This window comes from Heptranchias perlo, chromosome 19 (assembly GCF_035084215.1).
Source record: "Heptranchias perlo isolate sHepPer1 chromosome 19, sHepPer1.hap1, whole genome shotgun sequence".
In the NCBI taxonomy this organism is placed as follows: domain Eukaryota; kingdom Metazoa; phylum Chordata; class Chondrichthyes; order Hexanchiformes; family Hexanchidae; genus Heptranchias; species Heptranchias perlo.
The window spans coordinates 14168735-14185841 of NC_090343.1; the positions used below are offsets into that span (position 1 = coordinate 14168735).

A 17107-nucleotide genomic window follows, 5' to 3' on the forward strand; every position below is an offset into this window, starting at 1 on the left:
GGCTAGATGGTCAGCCCCTCTAGGCCAACTTAATAGTTAACAACCTGTCCCACCTTTCAGGCTGAATTCTGACCCAGTGCTGTAGAGCTTCAGAGTCAGAATGCTTAACGATGAATTTATTTTCATCTCTTTACATAAGTACTCCCCAGTCCAGTGGCTACAAACAATGGCAACAAATTACCTGAGGGGACCGAAGTAAGATCAAGTCAGCTGCCTCCACAATGGTAGGTGGTTGGATGGGAGGTTGCTGTGGTTGGTGGGGCCGATCAGTAGAGGGGGCTCTGGGTGGATAAAGGTGCAGCAGCGTCGAGGCAGAGGATATTTCACTTTCTGTCAGAATTATGGACTGAGAGGGCTTCTGAAACCTGGAGGGTGCACAGGAACCACTGCAAGACAAATAGCAAAGAAATAAATAATAAATATCTCGGACAATTCCAGACCTCTTAATGGTCAGAGGGATCATATGGGAAGATTTCCTGGAAAGAATAGGGAAAAACTTTTAGGAAGTTATATTTATCCATTTTCTTCTTCTTGAATGTTTATATTCCCTTCAATTTTGCACTCATTTTTAAAATGTTTTTTTCTCAGGCTGTAATAGAGACTGTCTACACACCTGGTTATTTGATTAGAAGCTCAGCTGAACAAACTCAAATTCCAGAGATTTAAAGAGGTATTAAATAATCTAGCTTTCAACAGCATACATTACTGGAAGTTTCAATATCATGTGTGTTAACAGGAGTGACAATAACCAACAGTCACTCTCTGTATGACTATAAATAAACATGAACCAGCAGTGAATACAGGATATATTGTAAGGGTACATGTTAATGAGATTTAATTTTATTACAAACTCATGGAGATCCAGCTTGCAAATATTCCTTTATCCTGATCCATTGTTCTCAGATTAGTATTATGTTAAATTACATCAATGTAAAAGTTCTTCTGATGCTTGCCAAAAGAGGCAGTTGATTTAAGGATCATTCAGCAATCAGAAATCAAGACATCTGCTGATAGCTTTGGGAAACAGCATCACATTTGATGGTTCTGTTCATATCCTGTTTATCACAGCAGATGAAACTCAGTTAAATGTTCAGAATGGCTTTTCTGTGATTTGGGGAAAAACCAGCGTAATGGGATTAAAGCAAACTGCTTCAGCTGAAGAGACAGCACAGGCACACTGTGCCAAATGGCCTCTTTCTGTGCTGTAATATCTATGGAGTTGAATTTATGCAGGGGTTCTCCTGATCGTCCGCCATAATTTCGGCGGAAGATTTGTAGAAAGCCCGGAGAAACGGTGCCTCTTGGGTTTCCGTGGATCTTATGCCAAAGTTATGGCAGACCATCTGGAGAATCCCCACGGAAATTAATGGCCTACCTTCTACTTGTGTCACATCCACATTAAATAAGAAAACCTAAATCTGAGCAGTGCTAAAGATTTATTGCAATAAACCATACAATTAAAATGTTAAATGATGAGCTTCACCATCAGTTGAAAAAACAGAAATTAAGACTAACTCCCACATAGTTTTGGACTACATTCTTGGTGTTAATTTTTTTTTGATTAGCGAGTGCTGATGAAGTCTTCCAAATTTTACGTCAACTTTTTTTTTAGGGAATGCTTTAAATTTCAAGAAAATATTGAGCTGATGCAAAACTAAAACAGCAAAGAATAATTCTGACCCTCTCTCATTGCTTCAAGAGTTAAAAATCTAATGTAAATTTCTGTTTTCCTGTAAGAAATAGATAATAGCCTTACAGGCTAGATGGCCATGTGGTATCACTTAGAAAAGCAAGAAAAATATACAGAGCAGTACACATCACCTGTCTGGTGCAAATGTCCCATGGGTACTGATGCAATGTACTCTTGGCAGTACATATTCCATGGTAAAGTGTTCATGAGGTATGAGGTACACCTTGTTCTGTAACAAATAACAGAAATCAGCAACAGCACTGTCCTTGGTCCTGTCCTATTTAAACGGGGTTTGAAATCAGAGTGCTCAATTCCTTCACCCCATTAACCACCAGTCACTGGTTATGAGTCTCTGATTTCGCATTGTTGCAGCTATAGCAACCTGTGATCGCCTATTGAGGTTTTCTGAGTTGTTGTGACAACTATGTCCCAGGAGGAGTTGTACTTCCTGCCTCAAAGAGGATATTCTTACATCATCATAATCTGCAGAAATCAATGACATGATTTTATGCACAATTTTCAGGAGACAAATACAGAATAGTACAACAGAGAAACATTACAAGATTGAGGGGTGATCTAATTGAGGTGTTTAAGGTGATTAAAGGAGTTGATAGGGTAGATAGAGAGAATCTACTTCCTCTGGTAGGAAGACAAGGACAAGGGGGCATAACCTTAAAATTAGAGCTAAGCCATTCAGGGGTGATGTCAGGAAGCACTTCTTCACACAAAGGGTAGCAGAAATGTTTTGATGAGGTAACAGAGGGGGTTTATGAGGGCAATTCGGTTGATGCGGTGTATATGGACTTCCAAATGGCGTTTGACAAAGTGCCACATAATAGGCTTGTCAGCAAAGTTGAAGCCCATGGAATAAAAGGGGCAGTGGCAGCATGGATACGAAATTGGCTAAGTGACAGGAAACAGAGAGTAGTGGTGAACGGTTGTTTTTTGGACTGGAGGAAGGTATACAGTGGTGTTCTCCAGGGGTCAGTACAGGGGCCACTGCTTTTCTTGATATATATTAATGACTTGGACTTGGGTGTACAGGGCACAATTTCAAAATTTGCAGATTGACAGAAAACTTGGAAGTGTCGTGAACAGTGAGAAGGATAGTGATAGACTTCAAGAGATCATAGATAGGCTGGTGGAATGGGCAGATATGTGGCAGATGAAATTTAACGCAGAAGTGCAAAGTGATACATTTTGGTAGGAAGAATGAGGAGAGGCAATATAAACTAAAGAGTACAATTCTAAAGGGGTACAAGAACAGAGAGACCTGGGGATATATGTACACAAATCGCTGAAGGTGGCAGGCTAGGTTGAGAAAACTGTTAAAAAAGGATATGGGATCTTGGGCTTTATAAATAGAGGCATAGAGTACAAAAGCAAGGAAGTTATTATGAACCTTTATCAAACCCTGGTTCGGCCACAACTGGAGTATTGTATCCAATTCTGGGCACCGCACTTTAGGAAGGATGTGAGGGCGTTAGAGAGGGTGCAGAAAAGATTTACTAGAATTGTTCCAGGAATGAGGGACTTCCATTATGTGGATAGACTGGAGAAGCTAGGGTTGTTCTCCTTAGAGGAGAAAGTTGAGAAGAGATTTGATAGAAGTGTTCAAAATCATGAGGGGTTTAGACAGAGTTGATAGAGAGAAACTCTTCTCATTGGCAGAAGGGTCGAGAACCAGAGGACACAGATTTAAGGTGATTGGCAAAATAACCAAAGGCGACTTGAGGAAAAACTTTTTTACACAGCGAGTGGTTATGATTGGGAATGCACTGCCTAAAAGGGTGGTGGAGGCGTATTCAATCGTGGCTTTCAAAAGGGTATTGGATAAGTGCTTGAAGGAAAACATTTGCAGGGCCTCGGAGAAAGGGTGGGGGAGTGGGACTAGCTGGATTGCTCTTGCAGAGAGCCTCCTTCTGTGCTGTAACCATTCTATGATTCTAAATCTGAAACCCTCCCCCCAAAAAGCTCTTGAGGCTAGGTCAATTGAAAATTTAGAAGCTGAGATTGATAGATTTTTGTTAGGCAAGGGTATCAAGGGTTACAGAACCAAGGCGAGTAGATGGAGTTAAAATACAGATCAGCCATGATCTAATTGAACAGCGGAACAGGCTCGAAGGGCTGAATGGCCTACTCCTGTTCCTATGCTCCTATGCACAGAATGGTGAGTAATGTGATAAAGCCTTAGCACATGGTTTAGTTCCGTGCTAAGGAACATATTTAAGGACCAACTCCTCGATTGGAGGCATTTGGTGAGGAGCAGTGCTTGCAGGGAACACTGACCAGGAAATAGTGGGCCTGCAGTACTTGAATTTAGTTTAAATGGATGGAAAAATCAAAGGTTTCCAGCCTACTATTTCCTAACCAGCTTTCCCTGCAAGTACTACTCCTCAATGGGAGTGCCAGATCTGTGAAACTATTTGTGTTTTTTTTTAGAAAACTACAAGGTTGATGAACAGTGCATATAGCATACTACTGTAACAGTTTCAGCCAGGGAGAATGGAGCTTTTTTTTTTATTCGTTCATGGGATGTGGGCATCGCTGGCAAGGCCAGCATTTATTGCCCATCCCTAATTGCCCTTGAGAAGGTGGTGGTGAGCCACCTTCTTGAACCGCTGCAGTCCGTGTGGTGAAGGTTCTCCCACAGTGCTGTTAGGAAAGGAGTTCCAGGATTTTGACCCAGCGACAATGAAGGAACGGCGATATATTTCCAAGTTGGGATGGTGTGTATAAGATTGCTACAACAATGGTGGCACAGCAGATTTGGCATTCCGCACTACATCACAAATTGGTTGCACATGCCCACATGGCTAATTCCCAATCTTTACTTTGCTACTGGGGAAGCTCAGAGGTGGTGGCAGGGTAATTTCTTACAGGGAGTGGGAGGAAAACAGTTGATGACCCAGGGACATTTTTACACATCTCCCAGGGATGGGCTTGAGCACAGCACAAGAAGAAGCCTGCCTGTCCTTTCCGCAGGAGAATGATACATGCAGACACCCAAATGAATGGAGAATATTAACTGGCTACATAATAAGAACCCAAAATCAAATTTAAAAATGGAATCTTACACCAAACCTGAGAGAATTTATGTAAGAGTAGGTAAAGAGAAAATCTCCTTTGTTTTATAGCAGGTTTAGCAACACACAATATGATTTCTTAAAAATACTTGGCTTAACAATTAACACAAAGTCAAAAATAGAGTTATGATACACTATAGAATGCATAATTAATGGTCCAAATGTAATACTGGTCTTTAGTCCAAACTCTAGCATTGTAATTGATAGCAAGTTTCAACAACTCTTGTCACAGAAAATCAGTTTTTCTCCCCAATGTCATCCTTTTCTCCTGAGACACTGATTCTAGCTGGAATATGGTTCCACAGGCACTGGCTGCCCTCTGGTACATCACCCAAGTGGCCATTGTCCTTGTGTGAGTCCAAACTGTGAACAGCAGCTTGTTCAACTGTCCAGGACGTCAAAGCTGAGCCAGATTCTCTCCTCACCCTACCCACATACCAGCAGGAGTCACTGGTTATCAGCCATGGGAGGGCATCCTATTGATTGTAACGCTCCCTACTGCAGGGACTTTGAGGCCAATGTAATTGCCCAACTGTGCAGACTGGGGATTGAACTAATGGTTCAGTACCATTGCGCAGTACAATCCCACCCAACCATTGGGGTAAACTCGAATGCTAAGTTTTCATCTTTCACCGTCAATCTATTTTTTCTCCAATTGGTTTTGTGAAAGCTTTTCTTGCAGGTTTACAGACACTGGATGAACATCATGGGGGAAAATACTTTTGAATTCATACGCAATCTCTTACCAGTAAAATGTTGGCTGAATCTGCAATGATCTGCAGTTCAACGTTGGTTGTTAATTCATACACAGCAACACGATTCAAAGAATCAATTGCAACTCCATGACAGAGAAAACTGGAATTAAAAACAAGCTTTGAATTACAGATGGTCAGCAAAACAAAACCAGTTCAAACAGTGTTTGTTCCATGATAGGGCTGGAGTATATCCCAAGTCTTTACAATTTATAATGCATCATTCCATTAGTTCAGTTTGTCATTATTCAGAATTGACTATCAAACCACATAGAACTATTTTCCAGTTCTTTGCCTATTTAACATGCTATCCACCAGAAGAGAGGTTGGGCAGGCCAGTGTCACTGTATAACCTGAAGTAGCCCAGGGCAACTCCAGCTTGGTATTTCCTTTCCTCTCTTTAGGGAAACATCTGCACAAATCTGGTTTTCGGAGTGTGAACTGTGAGGAAATCACAGGCATGGACTCAGCTTCTACTTCTCTGTGATGCTGTGCTTGGGAGCTCCAACAAACTGTACCATCATCATGTTGACTCAACCTTTTGTACTTTGAACTTCCCAGACAGTTATCCAAAGACACATCCCATCTACGGATTCATTTTCACTCAGGTAGCACAATTTTCACAGATTCTTGGATTTTTTATGCAAAATTGTAGTGCTCAGCAAGAAAACCATACTACGTGGCAAGTATAGAAGTTCACGGGATGTTGCACTGCGCCAAATCAGAACACAAAAATGATTTTGAAATTTACATTCAAAAGTATTTTTCTTCCATCTAATTCCTCCTTCTCCCCACATGATACACCACTTCCTGGCTGTGAGTGCAGCAGGGCCGATGTGTTCCCAGGCTTCTGTAATGCTGTTCGGGGGCAGCCGCTAAGAGGTTTATGAATGTTAAGTCAGATCCCACTTCCTCTCTGCAAGGAAGTATCCAGATTCCGCTTTGCACGTTGAAGTCACGTTTAGGAACGGAAATGCATTTAAACTAAACACTTCCATTATTCACTGAGGTAAACCAAAAATAACTCGTTTAATTTGAAGCAACAATTTTACTGCAGACCTCAAAGGCTCAGCTCCGTACAAACTATTACCCTGGTGATTATTTTTCTTGATCTCTCTCCCATTTTGTTTTAGCAATATAGCTTTCCTTCCCACTTTACAGGCATAAAACAGAAACTGCTAGGAATACAAAACATCTCCTGAAACGAAAAAAAGACTGAACTGATGAAGAGTCTCCACTCAAAATGTTAATCTGTGTTTTTTTTATTCAATGCTCTGGTCAAGCTACCTGAAATACTGCAAGTAGCTCTGGTTGCCATGACACAAGAGGCCCTAGAGGTGGTGCAGAGGAGAGCCACAAGCCTATTCTGCAGTAATGAGCTATGAGGAACAATTAGATAAACTGGGGCTTTTCAGTCTCAAAAACAGCCACTTCAGAGGTCGCGCAGAAGTATACGTATGAGTTACTTAATGAGAAAGAGAAAGTAAACCCAGAGCAATACTTTTAGATACATCGGTGCACCAGGGTAAGGGGGCACAGGTTCAGGGATGTGAAGGACAAGTTCAGGACTGACACTAAAGGAGTTTTTCTTTACACAGTGTGATCAAAGGTGGAGCAGGATGTCACATAAAGTGATTGAGGCCAGGATGCTGCACTCTTTTAAGAAACAGTTAAACGTGATAGAAAGGCAGCAGGGTCAATATTTTGGCTTATTCCGGCCGAAGGGCCTTTTTCATTCCTGAAGGATCTTCTGTATTGCCAGCATTTTGTATTCTTAATTTTAGATTTCCGGTATGTGAAGTTTTTCCTTTTCTGTCTCCTGTGTAGACGGCTTGGTACAGTGCCATATCAAGTCAGTAAAATTGGCCCACATGGCTTCAATTTACTACCAGTGACACGGCGGTTATTCTAAAATGATTGCAAGGTCCAAATGCGACGTACAGGTTTGGGAAAGTTATAATAAAAACATTGATTTGGCCACTGGAAACACTGACAGCTTTTTTTTTGGGGGGTGGGGGGATCTGCTACTGCTGTTTATGGTCCTATCAGTGGGAGGTTAGGGGTTGTTAGGACTTGATGCAATACCAAAAACAGTAATGGAAGCAGAATCCATAATAGCTTTAAAAAGGGAACTGAATAAATGTTTGAAAAATAAATCTTTAAAAGGCTATGGGAAAAGGACAGACAAATGGGACTAAGTGGACAGCTTTTTCAGAAAGCTAGCAGAGCTGTGATGGGCCGAATGGCCTCTTTCATGTAGTCAAAATTCTGCGACTTTAGGAAATGATTTTGTTTTATAAAAGTTTTTATTTCCATCAATTGTTAATATATTTCTTTGTGAAATAAGATCTGCTGTATCTTAACAAGCTGATTTTAGATTTTTTTTCTTTAAAAAAGGACAGCAGCTGTTTCTGGGTGGTATAACTGTGAGACAGCACTGTTTAAAATTCTGAGAAGCAGTTTTTTGCTGAATTGGTGGATCATGTAGTTATTTGCAGCTCAACGATATTCGTTGATTGATTTTACACAACTAGGGGATCTGAAGTAAAGAGGAGGCTGTTAGCCATGTATGAGTTATTCCCAACTGTTTTACCAGCTGAATTCACGTGCTGGTTCTAGAAACGACCATGCTGTATCTTCCATGTTATTGCATCTGCTCCAACTAACATGCACAATATAGATTATTCTTCAAAATTCTTGTTTACCCATTATTTTTGAACCATAATAATTGATCTGGATCACTTCCAGAGTGATCTTAATTTATTTATACTTTCCCACACATCTGAATACATCTCCATACGTCTGGCTAACGGCCCACTCTGTTATCTGCAGTTTTCGTTATGGATGCAAGTATGTGAATGTTGACTTTACAAATGAGTGGTTCGAATTCCTTTTATGTTCCATCCAAGCTCAAGCCAGATTGTGAAGCCCAAGAATTGAAAATTAAACCTTTGCAGCACCAACAAGATTATCAGGTCTCTCTTTACAAATCTGCGTTATAGCTTTTATTCTTGCAATATTATCTTTTACCCTTTCGCTTCCAGTCTCCCAATTAGGAGTGCTTGAAAAGGATTGCACTGACTCATGTCTTAAAGACACAGGAGTTGAATTTTTTCCCACGCTTTGCAGACAATGGGAGAAAGTGTCATCTACAAGACTACAAAGGCTACCTCTTGCAATAAATGAAGGATTAATAAGTTAGAAGTGTGTATTATCTGCGCAATTAACCACACAGCTGATTAGTTTCGTACTCTGCCAAAACAATGTTATTTATGGCTTCAAGTTCAAGTCTGATTATAGGGTTTTCTATTCAGAGACTTAAGGGGGTGATTTTAACTCTACCAGCCCGGTAGAAACCAGGTAGGTGGGCAGTTAAAATCGCACAGGACACTTACCTACTTTGGAGACGCTGGGAACTGACCTACCGCCATTTTAACGACTGAGCATGCAGCAAGGGCACACACCCAAAGTCGGACGGGTCCTTTTTAACAGATGCAAGTTGGGTCCCAATGGTATCATTGGAACCCGACTGCAATTTTTACTAGGTAGCCTGAATGGGAACCCTTATGGGACCAAGAAGTGCACCTCCAGGCCTCCCTTGCCGCGGACATACCCACCACCAACCCCCACTCCCCCAGATCGCGGGTTTCCCATGGGTACGGCCCCTCAGTTGATCCCACCACTAACCTGATCACTGCGGATGGCGTCTGGACCGGGTGAATTCCCGCCACCTTCCTACCCAGAACGGGCAGGAAGTTGGCCAGCAGCATTTAAATAAGGCCCGGGGATTAAAATACCCTGTGCCCCTGGCAGGGCAATTTTAACCTAACCCGCCCGTCAGGAAACTAACAGGTTCGGGTGGAACATTGGTTTTACAACCCGCCCGATTTTACTCTCCATTGAAGTCAGTGGAGAGTAATATTGGATGGGGTGTAAAACCAGCATTCCAACTAATCCCGTGGGTTTTGCCGCTCAGTGAGTTAGGTTAAAATTACCCCTCACCATCGAAAACTGTCCTGCAGTTAAAATTGGGGCCCAAACATCGGCACAGGAATTCACATTAATCTCTGATTGTAAACTGCAGTGACCCTTGGGATCAGCAGCACTAGAAAAATGTTTAGATCTCTCAAGGAGAAAATCTGGCATTTGGGCAATACACAGCCAGCCTTACATTGCTGCTGTAGCCGATCACAGCATCAAACCTGACCTATCCATAATCCAATTAAAAGACACAGGTTTAACTGTGTGTAATAATGAGACCACTCGCCTATTAAGGACATCTACATTCAGTTCAACAGGGGTTCAGTGCTGACCACTTTTGCTGTACAGACATTTTAAATGGCAAGGAATGAAGTGATTCTTATTGCTGTCAGCAGAGTACAGAAGCTTCAGATCTGACCTGTGGAATCAGGCCTCTCAGCGCATAAAAGTTACAAAATGCGAAACTTGCCTGCCTCTGCGGAGTTTCAGCACAGTTAATCCTACCAGCAACCTTTATACAATAGGATAAATGAGATCAAGCCAATTCGCAAGACAATAAAGTCACCCTCCCCCCAATTCACAAGAGCATTGAGGGTGAAATAATGGTGCACGTCAACTCTTTTTAGCATTATACTCTATGACGAGAGTAGCAATGGTTCATTAAAGCATTTTAGTTGTTGCTTCTCAAATTCTTTTGCTGCTTATACCTGATTACGAACATTCTTTTTTTTAAAACCTAACAAGTCAGCATTTACTCGAGGCCAATTTCATCCAATTTTCTGACTCAAATTCAGGAGAAAAAAAGGTGAAAATCAGAAGTTTTCTGTACAGAAAAGTTTAAGAGCATTAGTTGTGTATGATTTGGCCTTCTGATTTTCACCTTTTTCTTTGTCTAAAGCTACAATTCTGCCTGGTCTGTTCTACAGAAGGTTCTGTACTGATTTCGCGAGAATAGGCTGTCCCCTGATCTCCAACCACCTTACCTGTATTTGCAGTTGTTCAGCCCGATAGTGTCTGGCCGGCCCTGTCCTCCTAAAGCATTCACAAGAACACTGATGCCTTGGCCTGGATCTGTCTCAGTCGCATATTCAATCAGCACCACATAGGCACCTGAATGTGGAATCCTCATTCCCAACTGCACATTAACCTTGAAAAATTAGGAAATTGGAAATGATGAAGTCTGCTGCGGATACAGTAAGTGTTTTACTTTCAAATTTATTGAAAGTTACTAAATATAATCGCATATCAAAGGAAAAGTGGAAAGATAGGGAGAAACTGTTTCCACTGGGAGGAGGGTCGGAAACTGGAGGACACAGATTTAAGGCAATTGGCAAAAAATCCAGGGGGAAAATTAGGAGAAAGTGGGCTAGAAATTGGGCTGTATGGCGCCCATTGTTTTGGCGCTACGTGGCCTCCTGAAGTGCCAAGATGGCGACTTGGTTGCGCACGCACGTTTCCGGCGTGATATGCGCCGGACGCCATCTTGCACAAATACCGAACGCCGGCTGCATGTAAAGTAAGGAGAAAATGGATACAATCAGTGTGCAATGCTGATTTAAAGTGATAGACACCATTTTGGGACTTAGCGCTCAACCCCGACCATCTGACCATGTCTTAGAGTGCCTGGAGAACCCCCCCACCCACGCTATTTAAAGGGACCATGCAGGATTTACAGGTTAGTGGCTGGATTATTGCTCCTGGCTGCTGATGCATTTGTAACTGTTTTTGGAGGTCTCCTATACTTGAATACTAGGACGCGGGTACATAGTCTAACATTTAGAGCCAGGAAGTGCAGGAGTGAAGTTAGGATATGCTTCTACATGCTAAGGGTGGGAGAAGTTTGGAACCCTCTTCTGCAAATGGCAGCTGATGCTATCTCAATTGTTAATTCTAAATCTGAGATTGACAGATTTCTGTGAACCAAGGGTATTAAGGGATAGGGGACTAAGTCGGGTATATGGAGTTAGGTAACAGATCAACCATGATCTCATTGAATGGCGGAACAGGCTCGAGGGGCTAAATGCCACTGACACTTGCAGCCTCCTGTTATGTGCCACCTTCTCCTGCAAGGAAGTGGGACGTGTGTCTGGATGATGTGTCTGTCATGGTTGAATAGCTGCCAGGGTGTGTGGTCTGTGAGTTGTGGGTGGGCAGCTTGCAACAGTGGTAATGTGTAAGGGTGAGAGGAAGCATCTGATTGGAAGAGTGGAGTACTGAAGGAAAGAGTTTGTTGGTATGTGGGTGATGGGGGGTGTAGTGCATGGAGCAGCGGATGGGCTAGTGGTGCAGTTGGTAGGAGTCGCTACTTGACAGTTGACCTCACTCACCTCGACCGCTCGTGTCAAAGCACTGAACTTCTTCCTGCACTGCATCCATGTTCGTAGTGCTGTGCACCTGGCATTGACTGCTTCCCTACTGCCTCCCACTGCCTTTTGGGCATATGTGTGGAAGCCCTTCCCCGCGACCCCCCCACCCCCCTCCACCCCCCGCGGATACAGGATGCCCCTCCTTCTGTCCATCTCTTGCACCAAGGCCTCCAGTGCATCAGCAGAGAACCTTGGTGCACTCTCGCAGGCCTGGGACCAACTCGGACCGGCAGATTAGTGAGGTCTGGCATGCAGATTGGAGGATATGGGATTTAGTAGTGCACAACCTTTATTCAATGTTTTAACATAACTCATCAGTTTGTAAACATAGGGGCGGGACCTGCACCTGTGTTTTACGTGTGTGATGTCTGACCTCCGTTCAGACAGCAAACTGTTATTTTTAGCAAATAACAGTACCGGCTATCTTTAAGAGATTTTAAGAGACATCCTCCCTTTAAGAGATTGGGGCTCCCCCTGTTGGTGGAAAGTGCACATTTACTTCAATCACGTGGACGGTTGAGATTTCAATGCTGCTTGACGGTGAGTACTGAGGCCAGATGAAGTTCTCGCCTTGCCTGTGCAGGGGTCATTGCGTGCCTGTGCCCAATAATAGGCCTTATCGAATTCCCCCCCCACCTTGTGTTTACACAGCGAGTTGTTATGATCTGGAATGCACTACCTGAAAAGGAGGAGGAAGCAGATTCAATAGTAACTTTCAGAAGGGAATTGGATATATACTTGAAAAGGAGAAATCTGCAGGGCTATGGGGAAAGAACTGGGGAATGGGACTAATTGGATAGCTCTTTCAGAGAGCTGGCACAAACACGATAGGCCGAGTGGCCTCCTTCTGTGCTGTATGATTCCATGTGAATGGGGATTAATGCTTAGTACAGTTGAGCTAAGTGCCACTGCTGTGTAAGGTAATGTGAGGAATCTTACAACACCAGGTTATAGTCCAACAGTTTTATTTGAAAATCACAAGCTTTTGGAGTTTACCTCCTTCGTCAGGTGAGTGAGTCACCTGATGAAGGAGGTGAACTCCGAAAGCTTGTGATTTTCAAATAAAACTGTTGGACTATAACCTGGTGTTGTAATATTCCTTACATTTGTCCACCCCAGTCCATCACCGGCATCTCCACATTAAGGTAATGTGAGCATGAGACTCACAATTATACAAGTAAATTCTTTAGAGTTGGCTGACACAAGAAGGATGGATTTAATTTGTGAAATTCTAAGATTTTGATGAATGATGATTTAATTCCACATTTCACTGGCTGCTATCCACTGGCAGTGTAAATGACACACTTGTGGACATGTTATTGGAGAGTCACAAGGAAAATTGCTGGTTTCTTACTGGAAATGTTGATGGAACTGGGTCAACAAGTTGGCAGATAAAAACATGGCCGGATGATGTGATGGAATGGGCAAGTGTAACGTCACAGACTGATACAATCCACCTGTGCAGAGGCTGCACTGGTCACTAACCTCCAGAGAGAAAAGGGCACAAAGAAGGAGAGAAGGGTCTCCACCACTGCTCTGCCACTTAAAGATTCACTCATTGTAATCTCACAATTAAAGTTACAAACACAGTCATCACTGGCAGATTACAGCACCAATGTCACAGTGCATATACCTCATCGCGTTAAAGTAATACAAGGTCAAATAGGACAACTTGGGGGAAACAAGCAGAGAAAAGTAGAAGAGGTGAGTTAAAATAATAATGTCTGATTATTAATAATAGTTAATGAAATGATGCTGTAACATACTAGCAGATGAACGCGAACCTGTTTGTTTACAATTCCTACCTCCCTTAGTTTAGTGGAGGTGATAACCGGTTTATTTCAAGTAGGTTAATATCTCTGTTGAAATAGTGGAGAGAAGAATTTCAGATGCATGCATCAGTGCTTGTTCAGTGGTATCCCATGCCACCATTTCAATGGTTTACTAACCTGCTTATCATTGAGGACAACCATTGATGGATGTCTTGGAGTGGGCTGTACTACCTGGCATTGGCTATGGAGGTAGTTTTCATAGGCACACATGCCTTCTGTAGCCTGCAGTGAGGGGAAGCCATCCAGGGAAAGGTGTCTGTACAGCAAACAGCTGCGGAGAAATAGACACATTCTGTCAGCTAATAACCAAGATCAAGACAGCCTTTGGAAAGCCAAATAAATATTACATTTTACAACAACAACTTGCATTTATATAGCGCCTTTATCCTAGTAAGACGTCCCAAGGCGCTTCACAGGAGCGTTACCAAGCCACATAAGGAAATATTAGGACAGGTTACTAAAAGCTTGGTCAAACAGGTAGGTTTTAAGGAGCATCTTAAAGGAGGAGAGGTAGCGAGGCAGAGAAGTTTAGGGAGGGAATTCCAGAGCTTAGGGCCCGGGCAGCTGAAGGCACAGCCGCCAATGGTGGAGCGATTAAAATCGGGGATGTGCAAGAGGCCAGAATTGGAGGAGCGCAGAGATCTCGGAGGGTTGCAGGGCTGGAGGAGGTTACAGAGATAGGGATGGGCGAGGCCTTGGAGGTATTTGAAAACAAGGATGAGAATTTAAAAATCAAGGTGTGGCTGGACCGGGAGCCAATGTAGATCGGCGAGCACAGGGATATGGGTGAATGGGACTTGGTGCGAGTTAGGATACTTAAATTCCCTGACAAAGAGATCTTTCCATTTAGTGCCTGTACCAGGGTTAAATGCCACCAGGGTTAAATATTTCACTAAATATTAGAGCAAACATATCATATTTCATTGGAAAACCTTTGGCTGATGGGATCTCAAACCTGCATTCGAACATACAGGTCAGATGCTGGTCTGCAATGGATTCTCGGAGTTCTTGTTCTTGGAAGAAGCTTCTTTAGAAAAAATACCGATTGCTGTACAATGTCAGTAATTTGGTTCTAAGGCACAAGAGACTGGGTTTTCCCTTCGTGGGCTGGTTGGGAGCAGGATATGTGGTTGGGTGGCATTCTGCAGGCTCCCTGGCATCTATCGCCACTCCTGGGAATATACACCTAAAGTGACGGTGATCACTGAATACATCGTCCCATATTTGGGTGGGGTAGTCAAATAATGTGTCAATGATGGGAGTATATTGTCCGATTCCTGCTGGTCAGAAAATCTAGACTAAAAAATTGTTCCAGAATGCCAATAATAAAAATAAAATTTCTTAAAGGGAAAGAGAAATCATGGGGGAATGCTTTGTGTTCAATATAGAAGCAAATAAGACATTGTTTTTTTACATTTTCTGGAACATGTGAATTTTATTCCGTCATGGAGGGTCTCCCTGATGATCATCCCCAGTATCTCAGAGAGGCTCCACTGCAAACACTGCAACTTCAAGCTGGCCTGACAACTGTTCTGGAGCCACTCAATCCTAGGAAACCATGTTACAGGCTGGAAAATCTGCATTCCCAGCCTGTGGCACAGTTTCCCAGAATCAAGCAGGCTAGAGGTCCCACCTCCTCCTGATTGAAACTTAACTGCTCCAGAACATTTCCCATAATTGACCCCAGCCTCTGAAGGAGGGAGACCTTAATAGCATCTTTCTGGTGGCAATTAAATTTATGTTTTTTAATAACAGTCAAAGATCTTGGGTTAAGAGCATTATTCCCGTCTATAAAAAGTATTCCTCCCACACTTTCCTTTCATTTGCCTTTAAGCATTAAACTGTTAGTATCCTGTCCACACAGCAGTTGTATTGGATGTTGAATGGATGGTTGCAGAAACTGCAAGATCTTTTCAGAGAGGAGTTGAGCATGGTTCAGCAATTCTATAGAAAGCCAGCGACTTGTGTAATTTGGCCAAATATTCAGTGACACCATTTTTTTCCCAAAATAAATAAATAATATAATTAGCTTGTAAATGATTCCCACACAGGCAGAAACCACAGCCTCTAAACAGCCTTCTCAGTCCCCTCCATTCTCCACATTTACATTCTTCTCTATTCCAATCCAGGGTGTCTCCACAGACTCATGCAATGCTACTCCTTCAAACTGCCAGCAAGGCCTAAGTTGGTCAGTTTTCAATTCCACAGCTTGCTCAGGCCCAGTCTGTGAAATCCTTTCTTCAAGTGAAGTCTTAGGGCTCAATTTTAAACGTAAATTGCAGGTGTGTTGGAGGTTTAAGGCACTTTACTTGTGACATATTAGGTCGTTAGAACGATTTTTAACTTACCTGGGCGGCTTTCCAACGGCTTCTGATTCACGCCTGGTGAAACCAGGCATGAAGGGCCGGATCAGGCAAAAAGAAACGAAATAAATTAAATAACAAACCAATACACTAAGTTAAAACACAAAATCAACCTACCTTTCCACCCTGCTCTGATGTCTCCCTCCCTGATCTCCTCCTCTTCCTCCTCCCCCAGTGTCCCCCCCCCCGATCTCCCCCTCTTCCCCCCCCCCCCGATCTTCCCCTCTCCCCCACCCCGATCTTCCCCTCTCCCCCACCCCTGATCTTCTATTCCACCACCGGATGACGTCTCGCTCTCTCTCTTTCTCTCCCCCCACACCCCCCACTTCGGCGTTACAGCTCCTGTCAGCAGCCAGCCTGTCAATCAGGTGGGCTGCCGGGCGCGAAACCAAATCGATTGTGAACTTTAATCACCATCAATTAAACTGCGATCGTGTTGGAAACAGTAAGCTTTTTTTAAATTCAGGTTTGCCATGCGCACCTTCACCGCAGCCCCCTCCACCGCTGCCAACCTGCCACCATTTCAAAATTGAGCCCTCAGTGTCAGTGGAGAGTGGCAATTTTATTTTGTCAACATTCTAGGATTAGCCTTTTCTGCTGTACTTTGTGTATTTCCAAAAGGATTTGGACAATGAAAGCAACATAAAGCTGATTCGCATCACTGCCGTGAACTCCGGAACAGCAACAGAAGATCCATTTTAGCCTAGAAATGACTGTTGGCAAGAATAGTGGATGATCATTAACAGGGAGATGTTAACTCTGTTAAGATAAATGGGTTGATGCTTGCGTTAAAATAACAGATAGAAGAATATCATACAAACGTGTTAAACCTTAGAATCATAGAAAGAGGCAGTAAGGCCCATCGTGCCTCTGCCGGCTCATTGAAAGAACTATCCAATTAATCCCACTCCCCTGCTCTTTCCCCATAGCCCTGCAAACTGTTTCCCTTCATTAGGTGATTTGATCAAAGTTTTCAAGATATTAAGGGGAACTGATAGGGTAGATAGAGAGAAACTATTCCCGCCGGTTGGGGATTC

At 43.0% G+C, this 17107-nt stretch overlaps 1 protein-coding gene across 2 annotated transcripts in view; it reads right to left on the reverse strand.

Annotated features, from left to right (window-relative positions):
* Positions 1 to 17107, reverse strand: part of lama5 (laminin, alpha 5) — a 247530-nt gene that overhangs the window by 76924 nt on the left and 153499 nt on the right. For both annotated transcript variants that reach the window (XM_068000366.1, XM_068000365.1), the window contains exons 26-30: positions 13825 to 13978; positions 10493 to 10656; positions 5523 to 5631; positions 1822 to 1919; positions 182 to 386 (exon numbers count right to left, since the gene is read on the reverse strand). In XM_068000366.1, coding sequence (XP_067856467.1) covers positions 182 to 386; positions 1822 to 1919; positions 5523 to 5631; positions 10493 to 10656; positions 13825 to 13978 — 730 coding nt within the window. The remainder of the gene's footprint in view (positions 1 to 181; positions 387 to 1821; positions 1920 to 5522; positions 5632 to 10492; positions 10657 to 13824; positions 13979 to 17107) is intronic.